The sequence below is a fragment of the Dreissena polymorpha genome, chromosome 6 (genome assembly GCF_020536995.1).
Source record: "Dreissena polymorpha isolate Duluth1 chromosome 6, UMN_Dpol_1.0, whole genome shotgun sequence".
NCBI lineage: Eukaryota > Metazoa > Mollusca > Bivalvia > Myida > Dreissenidae > Dreissena > Dreissena polymorpha.
Genome location: NC_068360.1, coordinates 12,209,763 through 12,230,469, shown reverse-complemented (window position 1 = coordinate 12,230,469; position 20,707 = coordinate 12,209,763). Strand labels below are relative to the sequence as shown.

The 20,707-nt window shown below is 35.9% G+C and overlaps 1 protein-coding gene across 5 annotated transcripts in view; it reads right to left on the bottom strand.

Moving 5' to 3' along the window:
- Nucleotides 1-20,707, bottom strand: part of LOC127833654 (phosphatidylinositol 3,4,5-trisphosphate 5-phosphatase 2A-like) — a 148,772-nt gene that overhangs the window by 5,922 nt on the left and 122,143 nt on the right. For all 5 annotated transcript variants that reach the window (XM_052359047.1, XM_052359049.1, XM_052359048.1 and 2 more), the window contains 5 exons: nt 16,034-16,221; nt 14,224-14,288; nt 12,034-12,245; nt 9,531-9,743; nt 8,785-9,009 (listed from right to left, as the gene is read on the bottom strand). In XM_052359047.1, the coding sequence (XP_052215007.1) occupies nt 8,785-9,009; nt 9,531-9,743; nt 12,034-12,245; nt 14,224-14,288; nt 16,034-16,221 (903 nt within the window). The remainder of the gene's footprint in view (nt 1-8,784; nt 9,010-9,530; nt 9,744-12,033; nt 12,246-14,223; nt 14,289-16,033; nt 16,222-20,707) is intronic.

Below are 20,707 nucleotides of genomic sequence, written 5' to 3'. Positions count from 1 at the left end.
TGATGTATATCAAAACTAGCAGGCTAGTATAAAAGCATCCTGTCATGGTACAATGGAATAGTCACTGAACACACGGAGTACTGTCTCTCTTTGTTTTGGTGTCAAGTTATAGTAACATACATCAGTATATACAATATATAATATACATCAGTATGTTATCACATCATTAACTATCATTTTTAATGCCAAAACGAGTATCATTTTCATAAAGTGATAATGCATGGTGAATATTTTATTAATACTCAAATGACGATGGATTAATACTATAAGGAAACAGAGAAACAAGAGTTGCGTAGTCGGAGACATATGCCCCCCAATCACTGCTTTGAACTAGTGACCCAAATTTCAATAGGGGTCATCCACTGTCCAAGGCCAATGCACATGAGAAGTATCAAGCCAATCGGTCGATTCATTGATGAGTTATTGCTCAAAAACGATGTTCCCACTTAAATTGTGACAGTGACCTTGACATTTGATCAATAAACCCCAATTTCAATAGGGGTCATCTACTGTCCAAGGCAAATGCACATGTGAAGCATGAAGCCAATCAGTCTATTCGTTGATGACTTATTAATCGGAAACGATTTTCTCACTTATTGTGACAGTGACCTTGACCTATGACCTAGTGACCCCCATTTCGTTAGGGGTCATTTACTGTCCAAGACCAATGAACATGTGAAGTATCAAGCCAATCGGTAAATTCGTTGACGAGTTTTTGATCTGAAACGAACTGGTCTACCAACTGACACACCAACAACCAGCAAAACAATATACCCCTCTTCTTCGATGGGTGGCATACAAATAATAAATACAAAACAATTGCATGTTTAAAAATGTATCTGAAATGATCACAAAAGGTATGCTTTATATAAAAACACTAACATGTACTAAACTATTTATAATTGTTTTTAACAGGAATTCAGATTAAATATTCACTCAGTCAGTATATAAGTGTGATTACAGAAAAAAGTGCTTAATATTTACAGCAGATTCGCAAAAACTGAATGGAATATTTCCATGTATACGAGACTTTATATATACATACTCCAACGTTTTCAGTTACCACTGTTGTTAGTAAAGCCAAGCAGTACAAATTTGCAAATGGACGGTAAACATAAATATAAAAAAGGGTGTTCCTGGGTAAAGTGGGCAGGGACAATGTTTGTAGGTACAATTGTTTATGTACAATGTAAACAAGAAATTTGTTTGTCCGAAACACTATTTCCCCTTCTGCGCCGCTTAGACTTTTTTTCTTTTTTTTTACCTTTGACCTTGAATGATGACCTTGCCCTTCCACCACTCAAAATGTGCAGCTCCATGAGATACATATTCATGCCAAATATGAAGTTGCTATCTTCAATATTGCAAAAGTTATGGCAATTGTTAAAATTTGACCAAACCAACAGACAGACCAACATACAGGGCAAAAACAATATGTCCCCCACTATAGTAGTGGGGGACATAAAAATGCATAATAAAATTAGGTATAATACATCTTAATGTACGTGATTTTAATGTATATTGTATTTAAAATGAAGCATGACATATCCAAAACTGACAGCCAACATCCAACATAACATTGATTAACCTAAGAAACCAAAAGAAAATTGCCCAATAATGCAAATAATCCAATAAGCCTTGAACAAACTATGAACACAGTGTTTTAATTCTATATCGAAACATGTTTCTTAGCCCTTAAAAGATATCTGTGGTCGCGCATGCGGAATCAGTGTGCTTACGCAATATGGCGGACGCTGTTCGCACCTAAATTTTATCAGTCTTTTAAAAAAAAAATACGTTTTAAGCGTGTGACGCTTGATGTTTTGTGTTAGATTCGGATACTTTTATGGTCATTTGTGAGTATTTATTTTTATTTATTAATACTAGTGTTTATTTCGGCCGAAAATAAAAAAAAATCTGAACCACGTGGAGTGTTTATGTCAACTGCTTCATTGAAGCATGGCTGAGAATTTGGATAAATCGTAGGCCGAAAGCAAAGAAAAAGACAAAGCTAAGGAAGCAAAAGAGCCAAAAAGAATGAAAATTCTCGATTTATTAATGGAAATTAAACAAAAAAATGATAAATCGGAGGAAACGCTATCTGATGTTTGCAAACAGGTCGTGGACCTCGAGAACAGTGAAAATTGTTACGATTTGCAGGGTAATGATGAAGAATATGTGGATTACGAACCGGATCCATGTTCAAGTAAGCGATCCCATGACAAATCTTGCCAAGATGCGAACAATAATGAGACTGTCACTGACAGCAGGTTCTCTTCGTTGGCAAAGAGGTTCAAGGAACAAGAAGTTACAGATAAAGACATAGACACTGTATTGGCCAGTAATGTAACTGATTTGTTTAGGAAAGGGATGGAAGAAGACCAGTATATGTTACTTCTTAAAGATGAAAAGCTGGCGAGGCCAGCTAATTGTGATGGATATCAGTTGTCAAATGCAATCAGCTTGTTTGGGATTTGCTAGCGCCAAATGCTCGTGCAACAGACAAAAAGTTACAGAACTTAGAAACTTCTGTTGGGAATGCAGCAGTTGTTTTGACTAAGATGGTTGATCAAGTCGCAAACATGAAAAGAAATTGGGTGAGAAGTGCGAAGACATTTAGTTCATAGTGGACAATGTGAATGACTCGTTGGCCTTCCTTGGACATGCCAATAGACAAATTAATTTAACAAGAAAGGACTTGTCAAAACCTGAACTCAAGTACGAGTATGCGCATTTGTGCAATCATCAGTCGCCATACACAAATCAACTGATTGGAGATGATGTCTCAAAGGCTGACAAAGAAATAGAGGATGAAGCCAAAAATTGAAACACGATGCAACAGTATGGGCCTTATAGAGGTCATGATGGTAACTTCAGAGGAGGCTGAGCTGGTTTCCGGGGTCGTTTCAGAATCCGAGCACAAGGTGTTGATCGAGGTCCAGGTTACTACCTGGGATCAGCTGGTCATGCTGGAGTTGATCCACAAAACTCTGCGAGGAGGGGAGGCCTAAGAAACCCCTCCAAGAACTAGAAAGAACTCAGGTATGTGGGTTTTCTGCTGGTATATTGAGATTTTTTGTTGCCGAATGACAAAAATCAACATCTGATCCTTCAATTTTGCAGATGGTAGAAGGTTAAAAAATAGAGTCTCTTGACAATTCACCACCAAAACAGCCAAACATGATAAGCCATTTTTTTTCAATACAAAGGAAACACATATTATAGATACAATTGTCGATGAGCTGTTGTCTCAAAATGTAATTGGTTAAGCCAAGTTTAATGAAGATCAATTCATATCACCAATTTTTCTTTGAGAAAAGAAAAATGGAGAATTTAGATTGGTAGATTCAAACGATCTAAACAAACATATACCATATAGGCACTTTAAAATAGATACCTTTGAGATAGCATTGACAATGATCTGTATATGGCCAGCATTGATCTTCGTCATGCTTACTATTCAGAGCCAGTTGCTAAGGAGTACAGAAAATATCTTAAAGTTGACTGGAGGGGCCAAATATTTGAATTTGCATGTTGCCAAAATGGCTTATCATGTTTGCCATTGAAATTTACAAAGCTTCTTAAATCAGTATATGCAAAACAATGAACTAAAGGTGAAATATGCACTTGTTCATAGATGATAGTCTGATAGTCTGATTGGTGCAAACTCGAAGCTAGAATGCTCAACATCTTTCAAAAAAGCATGTGCTTTATTCGAAAATATAGGTTTGCTGATAAATTATGAGAAATCAGTGCTTATTTAAAATCGCTAACTTTGCTATCTTGGCAACATAATAGACTCTGAGAAAATGATAGTAGCTTTGCCAGATGACAAAAAAGTCAGAATAGATAGAGAATGTAAAAATCTATCCTGTTAAAATATTGCAACAATCAGACAGTTTGCTCATGTCATTGGACTGATTGTTTCCAGTTTTTCATCTGTAGAGTATGAACAACTCCATTATATGGAACATGAGAGAGCAAAATATGTAGCTCTAAGAAAAAACCATGGGAATTATGATGGTCAAATGTTGATTTCGGATAGCATGAAATCTGAGTTACAATGGTGGTGTGAAAATGTTCACTCGCAGGTTAGACATATATATATAAAGGAAATCCTGATATGTGCATTACAACTGATGCAAGTATGTTAGGCTGGGACTGTCTGTGAAAATTTAAAAATTGGTGGTCGTTGGAGCGATCAATAAAAACAAAAACACATTAACGAACTAGAGTTTCTAGCCATATTGTTTTCATTGAAATCATTCTTTGCCGATCTGCAAAAGAAACATGTAAAAACTTTAACAGACAGCACTACTGCAGTGTACTATATCACCAACAGGGGGGGGGGGGGACCCAGTCATTGGTTTGTGACAGAGTTAGTCATGAAATTTGGTCTCTTTGCATTGCACATGATATCTGGATTTCATGTACACACATAGCAGGAAAAGAAAATGACGCTAATAAGCCATCAAGAGTGTTCAATGTTCAGAAGGGTCATTGTGTAATGATGTATTAAAAATTATGTGTGATAAGTTTTAAAAAAAGTGAGAAGTGTGTATGAAACTAATAAGCCCATAATGGCGTTTAAAAGGCCTAATAATTTAGGAAACTTCATTACACGTGCTCAATTTACGAAAAGTTTGAACAATTCACGTGCGTCAAGTGCCTGTGGAAGAACACGTTGCTCCCATTGTAAATCGATACACGTTGGAGAAAAATTTAAAAGTACAATAACAGGCGAGCAATTTAATTTACAGAAGAATATGAATTGTGTATCTAAATATGTAATATACCTCATTGCATTGTAAACAGTGTAAGAAGCAATACGTTGGACAAACCATGCAACCGGTGTCAAAAAGAATAAACAGTCATCGATTTGACATAAGAAACTTATCTTACCCTGAATTTTCAACGTTGGTCGCATCACATTTTAATGAAGATCACCACAGCGCAAATTTCTTTTCCTTTATGCCAATTTATGTTGTTAGTAACAACATGAATCGTTTGTGTAAAGAAACTTACTGGGTACATAGACTTAAAACATTACACCCTAATGGTATGAATAACAAAGTTCTTTTTAACATAAAAGACTAGCTCTTCAATTTAATTTAGCTTACTTTTGTTTTTTCCTATTAGTATTTTTATATATAATTTTATAGGAAATTGTGTATTCTTGAATCAGAAAGTTAAGCTTAATTTAATTAACGTTCATTTTATTGACGTACATTTTCCCGCATTTTAATGTACGTTAAGTCAATGACGTAACATCCGCTTTCTGTTATTATTTGTATTATCCTGATGAAGGCGTAAGCCGAAACGATGATAAAAAAGGAAAGAAAAGTATGTGTTTTTGTTGGATTTATCATACTGTGTGTGATAAGTTTAAAACCTCAGATATTGATCTATTTGCATCCCGACTTAATACGAAGCTTAAATTGTACTGTGCATGGAAGCCAGATCCTGGGGCTAAATTTATTGATGCTTTTACGCTCAACTGGACAGATTATGATTATTGCTATATTTTCCCACCTTTCAGTTTGTTTACCAGATGCGTTCGAAAGATCAAATAAGACCAATCAAAAGCCTTAGTTATAGCTCCATTGTGGCCAACACAGACATGATTTCCATTATTAATGAAACTTTTGGTGCAAAACCCGTCGATTCTACCGACAGCAAAGAAGCACTACCTTCCACATCAAGAGATACCACATCGTCTCGAAGAAAAACTAGTGTTAATAGCATGCAAAGTGTCAGGAATTCTTACAGATAACAGGGTTTTTCTAGAACTGCTACCAGAATTATTATGTCCTCTTGGCGAAACTCAACAAAATGTCAATATCAATGCTATATTTCGAGATGGATTCAGTATTGCGATAGAAAACAAATTTCTCAAGTTTCAATTTCTATAACAGATGTAGTTGAATTTTAAACTGAACAATTTAACAAAGGGCTAGGTCATAGTGCCTTGAACACTGCACGTGGTGCTCGTTCATAAATTGGACTTCGATTGGAAACTTTAACTGCTGGTTTCTCACCCTACTGTTGTGAGATTTATGAAGGGTGTGTATAATCTTAGAACTTCTACACCGAAACTTACTGAAACATGGGATGTAAATTTGGTACTGAATAATTTGCAGAAACTTTCGCCTGTGAGGACTCTTACGCTTAAGAATTTAACAGTGAAATTGACCATGCTTTTGGGACTTACGGACTCAGCTAGGGCACAGACTTTACATGTTTTGAGTTATAAACTGTTAAAAAAGTTCAGTTCAGGTTACATAATTCAGTTTAATAGTTTGTTAAAACAGAGTCGGCCAGGCTTTGATTGTTCTTCTTGAGTTTTAAAAGCTTATCCTCGAAATAGGAGATTGTGCGTTATAACTGTGTTGAAGGCATATTTAATTAGAACTAAACCATGTAGAAATAATACCGATTATAGTCTCCTTATAAGTTATATCAAACCATTCCGACCAGTTACCAGAGATACAATAAGCCGGTGGATTCCAGTTGTGATGGCAAAATCAGGAATCGACTACCAGAAATTTACTGCTCACAGTGTTCGGCAGCAGCTTCATCTAAGGCCAAAACTATGTGGGTTCCAATAACTGACATTCTGAAGACAGCAGGCTGGTCTCAGGAAAGTACATTCACAAAATATTACAACGAAACTATCCATGGACATTACTCATTTGCTGAAACAGTGTTAAGGATGTGACAACAGATGTAACATAAAGGTATTTGCAATGTGCTGTTTCATGTAGTATTTCCCAAAAATTGTTTGGCATCAGGCTTCAAAATCTCATTAAAGGACGACGAAACATGTTTCCTTATAGAATTTAGAAATTAAACAAGACTTACCTTGGTTAAGTCGCTGTTTGATTTAAATTCGATGAGAAATAAAAATTGAGGAGGCATTAAATGCCACCCTCCCTCCCAACTTCAGTTACAATATAATATCTTTAATGAATAGTAATGATTATAAAAATTAATTTATGTTACATTTATGTAGCATCAAAACAAATTGTGTATTTTAAAGACTGATTGCGCATGCGCGAGCATAGATCTCATCTAATGCCTCCTCAACTTTTATTTCTCATATAATTTAAATCAAACAGCGACTTAACCAAGGTAAGTCTCGTTTAATTTTAAAATTAAATTAAATGTTTTCTAAGAGCTGATTTCTTGCACAAAAATAACCAACATTGATCGGTTAAGTAACTTAATAGACATTTCGTGATTTACAAATACTTTTTAAAGTGCAGTGCCTGATGCTTTAGGCATACATAGTTGATGACATTCAGAAACGGAATGATTATATACAAAAATACCAAGATGAAACAAGAACTTTTTTGAAAGTATAGGACCCAAATATACGTTCCACAAAGTTTGGTAGATATCAATTATGTAAAAAAAAAATAAACATCAAATTTAACCAAGTATTTGTAAAATGAACTTGAATATAATAAATAAGTGAAAGATTAAAAATGAATGAAGTAAATCTACACACTGTTATAAGATGATGTCATGGTCTGTTAAATTAAGTATATAACATGTGAGCACAAATAGTATATCAATGCAAAAATATGTATACAAATGTTAAATGTCTAAAAATTATCTAGTAAGTTTGAACAACTTACATAAACAATTTGTGGAAAGACATGGATATAAGCTTAGTATAAAAGGTTATGGACAAAAGATGTACACAGATCATTTTCATTTGCATGAATGGTTTTTCAACTGTTTGAAGTGGTATAATACATGAAACAAATTCATAAACAGGTAACAAACATAGAAAAAAGTCAAATTTGACATTCCATAACAGCGATGTTCAGATAAGGGAGTTCATTCAGCTGTTTTTTTTTCCATGTTAACATTAGGCAGAAATATCGCTTTAAAGGCACAAATGGGCTAATTTTAAATCACCCAACAGTTTTGGTAGGTATAAACAGGAAAGCAACAAAATGTTTATACTTTAACGAAAAGTTTTTTTAATAAACAACACTAATAAAGATGCATAAGATCAACGCTATTTTCTGCGTTCTTGCATGTGTTATTTTGTCTCTTATCTGTTATATTTGGACAATAATTTGTGTCGCGTTCTAAGAAAACTGGGCATAATGTCTGTGCGTAAAGTGTCGTCCCAGATTAGCCTGTGCAGTCCGCACAGGCTAATCAGGGACGACACTTTCCGCCTAAACTTGATTTTCGGTAAGGAGGGACTTCCTTAAAACTAAAAACACTATAACAGCGGAAAGTGCCATCCCTGATTAGCCTGTGCGGACTGCACAGGCCAATCTGTGACTACACTTTACGCACATGCATTAAGCCCAGTTTTCTCAGAACGCGGCACATTTATTTGAAAGACCCTTCATGCACATGTTGGATGGCTTCATAATGCGTTATTATAAAATTGCAATGACAACATGAGCACATAAGCTGCAGAGCAGAGCAAAGGGTGTTATTACAGGTGGGTAAAACTACAAAAGCCACCCTTTGGAAAAAAGGGGCTTAATGCATATGCATAAAGTGTTGTCAGAGATTAGCCTGTGCTGTCAACAGACGCTTTAAAGAGATGACACTTTCCGCTTTTATGGAATATTTCTTTTCATAGAAATCTCTTCTAAACAAAAATCAAGTCTAGGTGAAAAGTGTTGTCCCTGATTAGCCCGTGCTGACTGCACAGACTAATTAAGAACGAAACTTTCGGCATATGCATTAAGCCCACTTCTACCACAGCGAGTCTGATACATAGGAAATACAAAGACCAAAAAAATATCACACTTGATTGAGGTCTTTCACGCTGCTCAGGATGACTTTCTGGTGTTCGGGCACGTCTATGCCGATGTTTCTCAAGTCCTCCTGTTTGAGCTCAGTCAGGTACAGGAGGCTGTCCCAGCCGTTAAGCAGGAACTTGTCTGTGTAGCAGGAAAGGTTTAGCCCTGCCAGCCACTCATCAAGGGTGGTGGGTGCGTGGCGGCCGTCATGCCTCGCGCCTGGGTGCTGGTCCTGGGAATGTACCAACAATAAACAGGGGCCCGTATTCATCAACCAATTCTTAGACTTTAGAAGAAAGAATAGACTTTGAACCAAGAAATAAATGTCCAGTGTTTTAATGTAAACATGCTTTGACTGGCAATAATGTCCTTAACAAATGTTTTGCGTGATGAATGGTGTAGACAGAGGCAATTAATGCCAAGTTTAACTCAACATTGGAGCTTTTCTTGAATATTCCAATTTAAAGAATATTCTTCTTTCTAAGACTTATCAGTCTAAGAATTGCTTGGTATAGTATGAGCCCAAGGTAAAATAATAACAGTGTGGTCCAAACTTACTATTTCACTCCTTCTTTAACAGCTCTTACTCAAGTTTTCCTAAAAAATCAAGGGGATTTAAGGGGTCGAGAGACAGAAGTCTATGGTAGTGCAAGTATACCACCTACTTCATAACATGAGGCTATAATGACACAAAACATTAGTACAATCTGTACCGGTTACTTACATATAAGACCTGTACAAATTGCTACCTACCACACTAGCAGTCCTGTGCTTGGGTGGCAGTGGAGGCCCAAACTTCTGACCCCCTGGGGCCGAGGTTTGTCTCAGAGGCCGTTGAGCCCCTGCTGAGAGGCCCCCATGACCCATCAGGGGAGTGTTCCTCCTCACTAGGGGCGGGGGTTGACCTTCGACCCCAGAGCCAGGGTGGGCGTGTATGTGCCTTTGGTCAACCAATGACCTGGCCATCTTAAACATGCATAAAATAAATAATTAATTGATTTAGCATTTATTAATTGTTGGTGCCAGAGTCTGATCTGATAAGGCAAAATCATTTAAATGTTAGGCAAAAAACAACAATTTTAATGACCATGTTTGGTTTTGATAATTGACTTGAATGCAAGGCAATTACTGCTTATATCTAGTTTAATAATATTATTCCTGTATAATAAATGTAACAAACAAGGCTACATCTTTTTCTCAGTAGTGTTCTTTGTTTATTTATTTACATGTTTGGCTGTACTTAACAGAATTTCAGGCATATTACTAAATTCAGTTAACCTTCTCACCTTTTCCCATGGTAAGCTCATTTATCAGTGACGCTAAATAACAAACAAGAGGGCCAAGTTGACCCCCATGACCAAACATCAAACTTTGCTTACAAAAATAAATATTTTGACTAAGATTCATAAAATCTGAAACAAAATTGTGACATCTAGAGTGTTTACAAGGATTTTGTATAATATAATGAAAATTTGGACAATCTAAGGGCAATAATTATGGCATTAATTATGTGATTTTGCTCATTATCAAACTTGACTGAGATCTTTCAGCAACTTTCATAAAGAATGCTTGAGAAGTGTGAATGCTAGAGTGTTTACAAACCAAATGTGGAGGAACGGACGGCGGACAAAGACCAATTCTAAAACCTCACCTGAGCAATCAGGTGAGCTAAAAAGTGTGTTTCACCGATCTGAGCCATTTTCCAACTTGTCGTCCGAGAAATCAATATAACCAATGTATTGACTAAGTTTCACGATGATTAGGCAAAAAATGAGACTTCTATAGTGTTTAATCACAAAGTTTCTCTCTAGTCACATAAGGAAAACTGCCCCCCCCCCCTGGCAGCCATGTTTTTTGACCGATCGGGACCATTTGCAAACTCATCTGAGATATATATAAAACCAATCATTTCACCAAGTTTCATGATGATTGGGCAAAAAATTGGAATTCTAGAGTGTTCACAAGCTTTTTTTACTATATGTATAAACATAAGAAAACTGCCCCCCCCCCCCCGCCAGCCATGTTATTCAACTGACCGAAACCATTTTTTTAACTCAACTCTCATATCAAGGAAACAAATGTTCTGACCAAATTTCATGAAAATTGGGCCAAAAATGTGACTTCTAGAGTGTTCACATGTTTTCATTATATACATGGGTTATATATACAAAAAGTTTTTCACCGATCGCGTCAATTTTTGAACTCGTCCGAGATATCAATAAAAACCAATGTTTTGACCAACTTTCATGATGATTGGGCAAAAATTGTGACTTCTAGAGTGTTTACAAGGTTACTCTAGAGCCAAATTAGGAAAACTTCCCCACCCACTGGCGGCCATGTTTTCAACGGACCGAAACCACTTTTGAACTCAACCAACATATCATTAAGACAAACATTTTAACAAAGTTACATGAAGATTGGGCATGAAATGTGACTTCTACAGTGTTTACAAGTTTTTTCTTTTTTTTGAACTTATGACCTTGTTTTTGACCCGGCACAACCCAGTTTTGAATTCGACCGAGATTTCATTGGGACGAAGCTTTTGATTAAGTTTCATGAAGATCGGACAATAAATGTGGCTTCTAGAGTGTTTACGAACAAATGTGGACGGACAGACGACGGACACAGACCGGTCACAAAAGCTCACCTGAGCAATCAGGTGAGCTAAAAATTATATGGATGGGCTTGGAATTTAACCTATAGGCCATCACTATACCTATGTAGCTACCAAGTATGCTTAATGTTATATACAGTTGAGGACTGAGTTTTAACGTAACCCTTTACCCCTTAAAGACGCACTTTGATGCGTTGGTAGTCTCTTCTAAATTCTAATTAAATTTAAAATCTTCATTACTAGAATCAAGTTCTAAAGGCTTCATTACCAAACCTTACATACTGATGAGCAGCAAACAGCATGAAACCTGAACAGACTGCAAGTTACTCGCATGCTGTTCTGGTTTTATGCTGTTTGCACATAGCCATTTTTACTTTGGGTTTGAGTGGGAAAGGGTTAACTCTTTCAGTGCTGGAACCAAATTTTGAAGGCCATTGCAAACAGTTTGGATCCAGATGAGATGCCACAGAACATGGCGTCTCATCAGGATCCAAACTGTTTGCTATTCTGATAGTATTCTGTGATGAAAAAAAAATGAAGAAATTGCTAATTTTAGAAATACAGCAGACAATATTTTAGCAGACAACAAATTTCCCAGCATGCAAAGGGTTAAATAATTCACTGCATTATGATGCTCCTTACATCTCTATGCGGGTCAGTAGAGCGACTATCCATGGTGTCGCTGACAGTCTGACGGAGTGCTGCCCTTGACTTGAAACCATGCGCAGGCTGCACCGAGGAGGGACCGGGCTTCTTCTGTGTCTGCGGCGGAGCACTGGAGCGATGCATGGGATGGTCGGACACAAACATCTCAGGGTCCTGGTACTGGTATTCAGTGTCGAAGGCAATCAAACCTGAGAGCAAAAACAATATAACTATTGACTGAACATTTACAACAATTTTACTGACCATTTAATTGTAACTACAAGTAATTATTTTAAAGCAAATTAAATCACACAAAACTATTGCCAAGCAATATAAGTCCCCTACCAGTGAAATCCCCCATTTTCAGCAATATTTCTAGTCTACTTGTTGCCATGGCAACCAGAATTCTTGACGTAGGAACAAAATGAAATGCTGTGCATAATCACTATATTGCCATCTATCCATGTTTCAAGTTTCATGAACAAATATGAAGAACATTTAAAGATATCGCAGGATCCAGAAAAGTGTAACAGGCTGAAAGACGGAGCGAAAACCATAAGTCCCCTCTGGTTTCATCGGTAGGGGACAATAAACAAAAGCAATGATTCTAAGGAAGTGAGACAAGAGCACTGCATAACAGCGCTCGGCTGCAAGTGCAGTAATAAATGAAAGCTTGTCAGAAGATTTTGTTTAGGTCACAGTGACCTTGACCTTTGACCTAGTGACCCCAAAATGGGTATTGCATGTAGAACTCATCAAGGTGCATCTACATAATAAAGTTTCAAGGTTGTATGTGGAAGCCATTATTTTATAAGAGCTGTTGAGTGCACATAAAGGTAAATTTTCTCTCAGTGCCGTACAGTATTGTAAACCTGGAAGTTTAAAATTCAATGCCCTAAATAGTTAAGCATAAGGGAAGAATCAAGGGATTTTTTTAGAATAACTGTACTTGAACACACATTTTACCATGAAAGTTCTCTGCATACAATCAGACAAAATGCCCGATGGTTCACCTGACTACCTAACCTGTTCATAAGGCTTCATAACAGACAGATAAACATAACTGTACATACATCTGCCAGCCATGTTTTTGAACAAACCATAATCATTCTGAACTCAGCCCAGATATTTAAAATTGTTTTAATGTTCATGTTTTATGGTAGCAAATTTTAACCCATTTACGCCTAGCCTCCTTGCAAACAGTGTTGAGCCAGATGAGACGCTGCATGATGCGACGTCTCATCTGGGTCTGCGCTGTTTGCTTAAAGGAAGTTCTGTAAGAAATATTCTAAATATAGAAATAAATATACAATAAACATTCCTAATTTTGGAAATAAATTGATCCAATTTTGAAGGATGGGAGAGTCCACTAGGCATAAATGGGTTAATACTTGGCATTACACCAGCATAGCTTAAACAATAGTCAAGTGACTGATGGCTGGCAGGATGACATAAAATGTATTTTGTTTAAATGTGTACAATCTACAAATGTTGACATTGACAGAATTCAATGAAATGCAAGCATTCTTTTTTTTTTACATATTTCACAGGTATATTAAACATGTTTTAAAACACAAGGTCATTTATAAGACACATAGAAACAAACACTGACTTGTTAAAATGTGATATCTATGACATTTAATTGTACAAGGATAAGGTAGTTTTCTGTGTTTTGCTTTCTTTTTAAGAGTAACAAGGGCTTTGTCACAGGCTTAATCAGGGACGACACTTTCCACTTTTATGGTTTTTTTCGTTTACAGAAAGTCTCTTCTTAGCAAAAATACAGTTAAGCCAGAAAGTGTGCGGACTGCACAGGCTAATGTTAGACGACACTTTACACACATGCATTAAACCCCCCTTTACTCTTTCATTGCGGGAACCGAATTTTGAAGGCCTGTGCAAACAGTTTGGATCCAGATGAGACGCCACAGAACGTGGCGTCTCATCAGGATCCAAACTGTTTGCTATTCTGATAATATTCTTTGAAAAAAATCGAAGAAAATGCTAATTTAAGAAATTCAGCAGACGACATTTTAGCAGACGACAAATTTCCCAGCATGCAAAGGGTTAACACAGAGCACGGCTCATATATATTAACAATAGTATTTTGTTAACAATAAATTTTGATCACTGAGCATCATTATTTTCTAATAGTATTCATGTAATTCATTTTGCTTCAATACTTACTGTAATTCCTATGCATTGTTCTGGTGTTGGTTTGCTTTCCTACTGAACGAACATGGAATTTGCCGCTGAAATTTAAGGTGAAAGCAATGTAAGGTAGTGAATAAGTTATACCACAATTGGATAGCTTTTATGTCATTTATGATAGATGAATCAATTCAATGCCCCGCCTAATCTAATGCACATCATTTATACACTTTTCAGGATCTAGCAATATCATAATGGCAGGGGAGGCCCCTATTCCAACTGTAGACTCCATTCATTAAAAAAATATGACTTCCAACTGCATCTATTTTGAGGTTAATGATGATTTAATAGAGTAAAAAACTGCATAACGTGCCTAACTGATTGAATATGCTGCATGGATGATTTAACCCTCTCCCAGTCAAAAGCAAAGTGAAAATGGCTTGTGCAAACAGCATAAAACCAGAACAGCCTACAAGCAACTCTGGTCTGTTCAGGTTTTATGCTGTTTGCTGCTCATCAGTATCTAAGGGTTAAAAATGGAGCCTTTAAAGTTAAATTAGTAAGAAAAGTCTTTCATAAAATTTAACTCTCTGAGGGACTACAATTTTGTTAAAATGCGTTTCTAGTTGGTAAAGGGTTAATAATTTAATATAATTAGTTAAGAGGAAACAGCACAATTAAGTCACATAACATGTACAAAGTTTACCATTGGACTATTCTTCACAAAAGAAGGTCTACCTGCCCCCTGGAATTTTTTTAATATTTCCCCAAAGAGCAAGTAGCGGATAATAGGACTGCCTTTTTATCCATCAAAACTGTCAGTCCTTTAGTATGTCTGTAAAACTTTGTAGTCCGCGTCATCTACATCCTTCAACAGATAACCATGAAACTTGCCTCAAATGATATAGGAATAGAGACAATGTGCAGAATGAATGAGTCTGAGTCATGCTGACTCAAGTTCAAGGTCTTTTTTTAGGTGAAATGTTTAAGCCTCCATGTAAATATCTCCATAAAACTTGCCTCAAATGTATTGTGATCAAGTACAGAGGGCACAAGTCACCATGTCTGCTCCAGGTCAAAATCATACTTCAAGGTCAAATGTTTTTGCCTCCATTTCATTTGTCTCCTGAATATCTTCTATACCCTTTCATGGATTTTCATGAAACTTGACTAAAATGTTTAGGTCCTTGAGATGATGTGCACAAGGCATACATCAGTACGCAAACTGCACAAGTTATTCTTGGACAATAATTTTCACAAAAGCATTATAAACCATCACAAAAAAGTTAAATAGATTCAAAATGTTGTCAGCAAAAAATGTATTGATGCTTTATTTAAATTTTATGAAATTCAATACTATCACGTGTCAAGCCTTGACATATGCCACTTTGTTTTGATCATGTATACTCATGGACTGTATGTCTATTTTATCCTATTACCAGATGAAAATCGATAGTATAACAACGATCGTATAAACATGAGCTTTATACTATCGCTATTTTTAGATCAGATTTGGGTTTTTCCAAAAATTTGAGAATCTGTTTTTGTCAACTACGGAAAAACTAAATCGTCAAAAAATGCAATATTTGACAGTTATTAATGGAAAATTGTGAGGAAATAATAGAATAAATAGAATATTATGTGAGTTTTGGATAAAGATCAAGTTTATCATGCTCGGCACGAACCATGTTACCACGAGGCTTACATCGGTTCTAAGCCTCGCATGATAAACTTGATCTTTATCCAAAACTCACATAATATTCTCTATGTATATATTGAAGAAACCATCATGTCCAGTTCTCCACAATGAGACTCAATTAAATAAATCACATGTCGAGTTTCTGACCTGATTTTGCCCACCTCCTCTCCCTGGTGGTGCAGAAGGCACTCAAAGTCCTTGGGCTCCTCGGAGAACATGCAGCGCAGGCTGACCACACATTCCCCGTAGGACTCATTGTCCGCATCCTTGGCTATCACAGCTATCAATATGTGCTGGTCCTCCAAGTAGCTTTGGTCCGCAAATATAGGCCGCATCTGAGAATGATGAAAATGTTTTCTATTTTTAATTTTTGCCATTTGAAAAATATTCCAATCATATCATGTGAATCTGTTTATCAATTTGATCCGAAAAAAGAAGTCGCATCTGAAAATGACGTCAACCTCTTTTGTTTACATATTTCTTCAGGTTTTACAAGTTTTTTGGTTGTTTCATGACTGTTTGTTAATCTACTCACTTTCTTCCTGGGTAATTTGGTCAACCAGTACTTACAGCACATTATAATGCTAGCAACGGACAACTGCCCTACTTGAACCCTTTCCCACTCAGAAGCAAAGTAAAAATGGCTATGTGCAAACAGCATAAAACCTGAACTCACAGTATGTTCAGGTTTGATGTTGTTTGTTGCTCATCAGCATCTAAGGGTTTAAAATGATAAGTCTAGTAGGAACGGAGGTCCACGGTGCATGATTGGAACCTTTTTTTATATATATGCTGATTATGTTCTACATTGTCTTGGGTAATAGAAAATTTTCATGCCCACGAGGTCTAAATCCAAGATGGCCGACCAGGAACATAGGAAATGCCGTTTTTTCGCAAATCGACACACACAACATATATTTTCCATGATATTTTGGTAAGCTTTTTAATTTAAGCCATTAAGAACATATTATTTTTATTAAACAAATAAGTTTTTTGGTGGAAAATTAAACATTGTATGAAAAAAATGACTAAATCAATGAAAAAAAGTAAAACAAGAATAACAGTAAAACTGATGGATGCTCCCCGTAATGCACTTTGTCAATATATGTGTTAATAACCACATAAAAAAATCTACTATTAGCCTCTGTGACCTTGACCTTGACCCCAGTGACCTCAAACCTCATCAAAAGGTAGAGGTCCATGCAAGGTACCTACATGCCAAATATGAAAGAGATTGGTAAAGTATTGAAGGTGCTCTGAGAAACTGTAACAAAAGTGTGACGGGAAAATTTATTATTAGCCTCTGTGACCTTGACCCCGATGACCTCAGAACTCATCACAAGGTAGAGGTCCATGCAAGGCACCTAATGCAAAATATGAAAGAGATCGGATAAGTATTGAAGATGCTACATGAAACTGTAACAAAAGTGTATCGGCAAAATCTATTATTAGCCTCTTTGACCTTGACCCCAGTGACCTCAAACCTCATCAAAAGGTAGAGGTCCATGCAAGGTACATACATGCCAAATATGAAAGAGATCGGTAAAGTATTGAAAGTACGTGTACTATGAAAAACTGTATAAAAAAGTGTTACGGAAAATTATATTATATGCCTCGGTGACCTTGACCCCAGTGACCTCAAAACTCATCAAAAGGTAGAGGTCCATGCAAGGTACCAACATGCCAAATATGATAGAGATCGGTAAAGTATTGAAGGTGCTATGAGAAACTGTAAAAAAAAGTGTGACCGAAAAAGTATATAATTAGCCTCCATGACCTCGACCCCAGTGACCTCAACCCTCATCAAAATGTAGAGGTCCATGCAAGGTACCTACATGCCAAATATGAAAGAGATCGGTAAAGTATTGAAGGTGACAGGAAATAATGTAACAAATGTGTGATGGAAAAAGTATATTATTATTAGCCTCGGTGACCTTGACCTTGACCCAGTGACTTCAAACCTCATCAGAAGTTAGAGTTCCATGCAAGGTACCTACATGCCAAATATGAAATATATCGATAAAAGGTGCTATGAAAATCTGTAAACAAAGCGTGATGGAAAAAGTATATTATTAGCCTCTGTGACCTTGACCCCAGTGACCTCAAACCTCATCAAAAGCTAGAGGTCCATGCAAGGTACCTACATGCCAAATATGAAAGAGATCAGTAAAGTATTGAAGGTGCTATGAGAAACGGTAACAAAAGTGTGATGGAAAATGTATATTATTATTAGCCTCGGTGACCATGACCTTGACCCAGTGATATCAAACCTCATCAAAAGGTAGAGGTCACTGCAAGGTACCTACATGCCAAATATGAAAGAGATCGGTTAAGTATTGAAGGTGCTATGAGAAACGGTATCAAAAGTGTGACAGAAGCAAGGAAGTAAAGAAGTAAGGAAGGAACTTCAAATTGGCAATTATATGCTCCCCGAAAATTTTCGGGGAGCATAAAAAACATGTGTTTTTGCTGTTATAACATGTTTCAATTTGTATCTGATAAACAGTTTAGATACAATAATTATCCTAACTACATTTATACACACCTATGGGACTAAGGAATATAAATGTATAATATTTCATGTGAATTTTATGATATTAATGTGATTTGTAAGACAAGAAAAGTGGGTGGGGTAAATGAAAAATATAAGGAAAAAATGTGCCCAATGTGCATATTGATATATTTTGAGATATTAAAGGCTTGTTATCTTGTTATGTTTATGTATTTTGATCATTTTGATACTTTTTAGTGTATGCACATTGTTATGCTCCCGGTAGGGTGGCATAAAGCAGTTGAACTGTCCGTCAGTGTGTCAGTCCGTCTGTCCGTCTGTCTGTCTGTCCGTCCGAAAACTTTAACATTGGCCATAACTTTTGCAATATTGAAGATAGCAACTTGATATTTGGAATGCATGTTTAGCTCATGGAGCTGCACATTTTGTGTGGTGAAATGTTAAGGTCATCCTTCAAGGTTAAAGGTAAAAAAACACCAAGGAAAGTAACAAGCTTTAAAGGGAGATAATTTCTATTTATCATTTGGCAGGTACAGATCATTTTCACAAGGGAAGTAAACAAATTTAAAGGGATAGAATAATAATTAAACAAAAGCGGCATAGTAGGAGGGCATTGTATTTCTGACAAACACATTTCTTGTTTGTAAACATAAATTTCGTGTTCTCTTAATTATAATTGTAAAACTAAAGATAAAAATCATTTATCAACAATGGGTATAATTAAAATCTCTCACAATGAGGTCTAGTAGTATCACGGGCTCACGCTGCATGATTCTAAGATTTTATTGGAACATTTTGATGATAATCTATATTTTTGGGGGTAAAACATTATTTTTGTACCCACGAAACTTATTGATCACATGGTTTCTAAAGCCAAGATGGCTTCCAACATCCATGGCTGCCCATAAACCTATAAAATACTGTGTTTGCAGGAAATACGCAAACAACATCTAATTTCGACCGTTTTGGTTAGCTTTTTAATTTAAGGAACGTACAACATATTATTAAAAAAACTACAACAAGTTATTGTTTTTGATGAAATTTATTACGTAAATATTTTATATGAAAACATGATTAAATACACATTAAATTGGTACACAAAATGGTTTTTTTTGCGTAGGACATTTTCAAGTATTACCTGAACAGCTTTTTGGATGAAATTAACATGTCAACTGCATATATAAACCATAAAGAGAATAAAATGATATATTATTTTATGTGAATATAATCCATGATTATTATATACAAGAACATAAACATGGATGAGGCAAATGACAATCTGAAGAAACAATGCCTAGTGCATGTAGATAAGACAACAGATCATTTTTAATCTTGTTATGTTCACAGATATATGGGTTTATTTTCGTACTGATTAGTTCATGTACATTGCATGTAATTAGAAGCTAATTCCACTAACTCACACCAGTATTGTTAATAAAAATATGAAAACAAGATCATATAATTGTATGCACATAGCTTACGCATTAAAATCCCTCAAATGAAAGACGCTGTTGTAAGATGTCATTTAAATTATCCAATAAAACACATTGTTACGAAACAAAGATTGTTATTTTTACACACACAAAATCTGCTTAAGATGTGTATTTTTTTGTATTTTTTGGGAGGGGATGAGGGTAAAGTGTCAATGCTGTTTACTAAAAGTGAAACACTGCATAATACACAATGACGAGACAAACTCTTAGTCTTTACTAAATTATGAATTTTTTATATTGTTATTGTAACGTATACTTTCCTTTCTATGTGATTATAGGAAACATATTGCATTCAATCAAGTAAGTAGATTAAATCTAATTAAGTTGAGCAACCAATCCAGTTGTGCCTGTGTGTTTTTTGAAGTTTATGAAGTTCTTCCACGCCTGAGGCTGAATAATGTGTGGACCCAGAGTTGGTTCCATAACTTCTACTATATGAACTCACTAGACTGTTCTTTAAAAATCAAATAGGAAACTAATAATAAATTGTAAACAGCCATCAAGAGCTAGATTTGTATGTGAAGTTATTGTGTATCTCTGATTTAGAAGAAACACAAGTTTTACATTCAAATCCGAATGAGCATTATAATAATGTTCAGCAAGCGGTTAACACTGTATCTTTTAATGACGAACAAGCTTCATGATAACGCCGCTTTGATTTTTTTTTTTACCTTTGACCTTGAATGATGATCTTGACCTTGAATAATGAACTTGACCTTGAACTTCCACCACTCAAAATGTGCAGCTTCATGATAATGCTGCATTGAAATTATTTATTTGTTTTTTGACCTTTGACCTTGAAGGATGACCTTGACC